Source organism: Nestor notabilis, unplaced genomic scaffold (assembly GCF_000696875.1).
Source record: "Nestor notabilis isolate BGI_N333 unplaced genomic scaffold, ASM69687v1 scaffold18952, whole genome shotgun sequence".
Classification (NCBI taxonomy): domain Eukaryota; kingdom Metazoa; phylum Chordata; class Aves; order Psittaciformes; family Psittacidae; genus Nestor; species Nestor notabilis.
Window position 1 is genome coordinate 21080 of NW_009919938.1, and position 5384 is coordinate 26463.

Genomic DNA, 5384 nt, shown 5'->3' on the forward strand with positions numbered 1-5384 from the left:
GATGGAGATGCTAAGAGATGGAGATGCAGGGGTACCACCCCGTTTGGTGTTCCTGGGGCTGATGAGGACAACCAGACCAACCCCCGCCCAGGAACCAACCCTGCCTTTCAAGCCGGGCTGTTGCTCAGTCTCCAAACCCGCGTTGCTGAGCAAGCAGTGGCTGTTGAGGAGGGCAGAGCTGGTTTGCAAGGCTAATGGTAGCCCCCGCTGCTCCCTGGCTGTTGTGCAAACACGAGGCTGCTGGTTTCCAAGCACCGGAGCAGGTGAGGAGGCTGCGGGCAGCGCTGTGCTGCCTGCATGGAGCTCTTGGGGTTGGGGAAGGCAAAGCAGCCCCTCACCCTGCGGTGCTCCCCAGGCACAGGCTGTTTATTGAAGCAGCACCAAGATTGGCTCCAGAACTGTATCCAAGATGAAAAGTTTATTTGTTTTTCTTTACAGCATAGAGAGGGCTCAGCCATGATGTGACAGGGGGTATGGGGCAGTCCCGGCCTCCACAGGGACGGGGATTGACAGGGCTGTCTTCATGCTGGGGCCCAGCCAGTGCCCCTTTTAGGCGACAATGTGATCAGGGCTGGCAGAAAACGTGTGTAGAGGTAGATACATCCCCATATGAAGTGCAGTTACCACCTACAATGATTCTATGATTCAATGGAGCGATGAGGGGGGCATGGAGCAGCCCCGGGGCCAGCCCCCACTTAGGGACACAGTGGGGACAGCGTGGGAAAGGCACAGCACCCACCTGCAAAGGTTTATCAAGGCATCGCTGCACCACCGCCAGATCAGCAGCCCTGATCAGCCCCTGCGCTGCTTTATCTCCCTCAGGCATCAGCTAAACAGACCGAGCAGCTTCCCCCTCTTCAAAAACCACCCCAAACCGCTATGTACAGACTCAGTGTGCCATATCAGTACAAAAATATACACAAACTCTACAGATCCCAGCTCAGTAGATCAATACACAGCTACAAAATCACAGTGCACAGGACAGCATCAGGCCCAGGGAGTGGTGGGGTCCCCCGGAGAGCACGGCACGCCACGGGAGCACCCCGGCATGGTGGGGGGCAGATCGTTTCCTGCCTCGTGGGGTCATTTCTGGTCCAGGTGGCAGTACAGGTACATGGAAACCACCATGGCTGCAATCTGGGGTGGCGAGAAGAAAGTCAGCACCCCTATGTGTGTGTTGTCTCATCCCTCCACCCAGCATGGGTTTGGGTCACAGCCTGTAGCATCCATCCCCAGCGCGCTCAAGGAGGAAGAGTTGGGTGTACCCATGGAAGAAGGCTCAGTAGCCACCCTGGGGCAGATGATGGTCCATGGGGCTGCACCAGCCCCCTGCAGCTGCTCATCACCCAGGCTGGTCCCAGCCCCACCGCTCACTCGCAGATACAAGGAGGAGGCAGCACAATGATGCTCTGGCACTCACCTCCAAGGCAGCGATGCCAGCTGCCACGCCACCCACCACACCTGCATGGGTCCTGATTTCTGTCAAGATCTGGTCGAAACAACCCTGCAGGAGGCAAACACACAGGAAAGGGTGAGCAAGAGGGGGTGATCCCCCAACTGCTGGGGCACAGCAGCCCCAGAAAGGGAGGTACAGTTCTCCATACAGACATGGAGATGGTCTTGGAGCTTCAGGGGGCAACTCAGACACTTCTCAGGCCAAATCACAGTATTGCGGGCAGAAAGGAGGGGAAGACTCAGGGAAATCACATAAAAAAACTAGAGTGGTGCCTGAATTCATGCTCAGTTTCAGGCATGCCACCCTGCCACAGACCTCCCCTTAGGACCAGAGCAATGGCAGCATCTTTGCTTGTCTCCACCACGCATCCCCCAGGACTTAAGGCCCATGGGACCTCCATGTCCCAGGCTGGAGTTGGAGCTATGGGACAGGTGTCCTGCCCCATGCCAAAGCACACCCCAAACCAGGCTCTGCCAGAAGAGAAGAGCTGCTGGTGCATCCGTACCGTGACTTTGCTTTCTGCGGCAGCCGCGTAGGTGCAGGGCTGTGTGTTATTGCAGCAGGGCTCCGGGTAGGTTCCATGGTTCTTATACCAGACAGAGTCGTTGAAGTCTGTGTAGTTATTCAGGCCACAGCAATGGACCTAAGAGGGAGAGACAGGAAAGGATGGGGAGAGCATCCTGAAGGTCTCCCTCCTGGTGTCCAGGTCTGGACACGGCTGCCCCATGGAGGAGGTTACCCAGCTCAACCCTGGCCTTCTTGGGACCAGGATTTTGCCCACACTCCATCATGTACAGCTCTCCCCACAGCCACGGGTCCACTGGATCCCAAGTGGGCAGGTCCCAGGCAAAGGACCCAGGCAGCAGGCCCCAGAGAAGATGATGGGGAGTTGACAGTTCAGCACATCCAGGATCATGTTGGTGTCCCCATTCCCATCCCAGAATGGGAACTGCCCATCCCAAACCCCAGGTTTGCACCACTGAGCCATGCAGGGAGCATCCTGACCCAGAAACGGGGGCCCCAGGGCTCAGCGCACCTCCGTCATGGTGACATTCCAAATATGTGTGAAGCTGTTATCCACCCCGTACTTATCCTTCAGGAGAGGGGTCACCACAGCCGTCAGCAGCGACCCTGCCTGGAAGAAGAGGCAGAGAAACACCATCAGAGAAGGTTCTGGGGAGCATCACAGAGCTAAGATCCCCCATACTGGTCTCAGCCTACTGTGAGGAGACCAATCAGGCCCAGCATGGCCAGGAGCACGTCACACCACATCCCTTCAGCCTGAGGACTGCTTGGCTCCTTCTCCACTAACCAGTACTTTATGGCACCAAGGCCACTTATGACCAGTGAGTCATCTGATAAGCAGCACAACTGAGGGAGCCAGGAATGATGTTTGCTCTGCGGTTGACTTCTCCAGTGCCCAATGGAGCAGTCACCTTTCTCCCCAGCTGGTTTCTCAAGTACCTAATAAGGGGGTGAGTTTGAGCATGAAGCATTAGGGACTTCCTCTCCGAAGTGGCTCCTACCATCAGAGGTGGAGAGGTGTCAAGGCTGGTACTAGCTTAAGGCATTTGAAAGAAAGAAGAGAGCAAGACTCAGGCCATAATCCTCAGTTCCTTAGGGCAGTGGGAACCCCTGTTCCCACCACCTTCACCCCAGCCAGGCTGTCCCACCTTGCACACATAGCTGGTGCCAACAGGGTCCAGCATCCCTTCCTGCATCAGCAGTGCCCACCTCTCAACTTCCCCAACCGTGGGCAGCACCACCAGCTGCAGTGCTTCCTGTTTTCCCAAGGGGTAGGAATGGGTCCCAGATCAGCCCAATCCAATCCTCAGGTATGCTACTCACAACACTTGTGTAGACCAGAGCCACTACGGCAGCAGCAACTTCAGCAATGAAGATGATCAGCACCACCGCAAAGAACTAGAATACAGCAAGGGGAAGGAGGTCAGAGCAACAGCCGGAGACCACTGTCCCCCCAGGCTTCCCAAGGGCCACAGGACACTACCTCAGGGCTCAAGCCCTGTCTCATTGCCTTCAGCTATGCCCCAGGGCAGGAGCAGCACAACCTTGGGATACTCCAGCCCTCTGCATGGGGCTGATCTTTCTGGACATGCTCCGAAAGAGACCTCTGCTCAGCACCAGCTTCTGCTTCCTTTCACCCTTACCCAGGGCAGACTTTAGGTCCAGCACTGCCTTTCCAAGGGCCACCCAGCCTTCTGCCACATGGGAACATCCAAGGAGCACATGTCCATGGAAAAATGTGTCCCTCAGATCTCCCCCACCAGAGGCCAAGCTCAAATGAGACTTGATAAGGAGGCAAGTCAGGTCCATACCATTATCAGGAGGCATTTGCTCTCCTTCTGTGCGCCATAGCACCCGAGGAAGCCGATCACCAGCAGGATGGCACCGATGGCAATGAGGAAGTAGCTCACATTCACAACCTGCAGGATGCTGGAGGAGATTGCCCCAAATATATCCAGGAACGACTGTCCATCCACTGTGACCCAGATGCCAACTCCCAGGAGGGTCCCACCACTGAGCTGGGAGGAGAAAGACAACGTCAGCTCCCTGTTAGGCAGGCAGAGATGTGTGATTTGGGGAAGGTCCTGGCACAGGTATTTCTCCCCTTTGCAAGTTTTTGCTGTACCAAAGCAATACTTTGTGGCCACTGAGGGCAGCTCGGGGTGTTGCTGCCACGCACTTGGGGTGGCTGGATGGGTCAGGATCCTGAAACACACCCCACAACCAGCACGTTCCCAGCTGTGGTGTCACAGTTCTCCCCTATTCAAGGCAGCCAAGCCAGCAGTGTCACTGGCCACCCCCTAGCCCCAGAGGGACTCATATTTCCAGCTCAGATGCTAGCCAGCGTCATACTGCTGTGGATTCCTCCATCCAGGGAAGCTGCCCGCTTACATGGAGGAGTGACTGAGCAAGCGTGAGCCCCAGAGGATCACATACCCCTGGCAAAGTCAGGTCAGGGCTGCTTCCAGCCTGTCCCAGCCCTGCCCTCCACCGGCTCCACCTTCCCCAAGTCCTGGAAGGAGCATTAAGGCAGCAGTGCTTCACCAGGGCGAGCCTGGAGGCTCTGCAATCCCCCTTCCTAAGGCTTTATCCTACCACAGCCCCTTCCAGCTGGCTCTATTGCTCTTGCAGAGCCAGGGTAGCTCTTAGAGCCCCACCACCTTTTAGCCCTGGGTGGGAGCAGAGGCTGTATGTGCTCTGGAAAATCCCAGTATCCCAACACTGGAAAGGAGTTGGGATATTGGGAGACCCTCAGCATTGCAGGTCACTGTAACACACATGGGCTGCTCCCCTACAGGCAGGGACCCAGCACATCTCCCTGCTCTGGGGCACACTTCGCCCCTCACCAGAGCTTCAGCACAAGGAAGGACATGGGTGGCTGATGCAACAGACACTGTCCCCTGAGCCCAGCATGGTCCTCTGGGCTTTGGCCAGCACTGGACACACCACTGGAGCAAGACCCTTGCAAGCCCAAGGGCTTTAGTCCCCCGCTTGGGGCCAGAGCCCAGATCCCGCACCCCATCAGGGTCCCAGTAGCACAAGTCCCACATGGACCCACATCCCCTGCTCTGCCTCCCACAGGAGGGGACATGGAGGGGCAGGAGAGCTCACAGGGGATGGCTTTCCCCACCCCGTGCCCGGCTCAGGGTGCTCTCTAGGACCCACTCTCGCAGTCCTCAGCCCTTCATCCCAGTTTCATGGGGGAAAGAAGCCTTCAGGCTCGGGTCCCCACGGGGCACAGACATCAGCGGGGTCGCACTTACGAATATGACCAAGTTGAAGAGGATCATCATGACCTTGATAAAGGTGAAGCACCCCATCTTTGCACCTGCGGAGAGCAGAGAGGTGACCGGGGGGATCCCCAACCTCAGCACAGCTCAGCCCCCCTCCGGGCGAGCCCCCC

The 5384-nt window shown here is 57.2% G+C and overlaps 1 protein-coding gene across 1 annotated transcript; it reads right to left on the minus strand.

Moving 5' to 3' along the window:
- Nucleotides 1–1083: 1083 nt before the first annotated feature.
- Nucleotides 1084–5301, minus strand: TSPAN1 (tetraspanin 1). Its single transcript, XM_010010467.1, has 7 exons — nt 5245–5301; nt 3793–3999; nt 3305–3379; nt 2493–2591; nt 1962–2099; nt 1421–1504; nt 1084–1137 (listed from the first exon to the last, which is right to left on the minus strand). Exons 1-7 carry the CDS (start codon nt 5299–5301, stop codon nt 1084–1086), a joined length of 714 nt encoding a protein of 237 aa, XP_010008769.1.
- Nucleotides 5302–5384: the final 83 nt, after the last annotated feature.

Bases quoted from the DNA above. Each gene is read 5' to 3' on its own strand.
- TSPAN1 (XM_010010467.1), bottom strand. From the start codon at position 5,301: ATGGGGTGCTTCACCTTTATCAAGGTCATGATGATCCTCTTCAACTTG. The intron at 2,100-2,492 runs GTGCGCTGAGCC...TCTCCCTCTTAG, and splicing joins GGAATGTCACCATGACGGAG to GTCCATTGCTGTGGCCTGAA. The intron at 1,138-1,420 runs GTGAGTGCCAGA...TCGCCACCCCAG, and splicing joins CTGGCATCGCTGCCTTGGAG to ATTGCAGCCATGGTGGTTTC.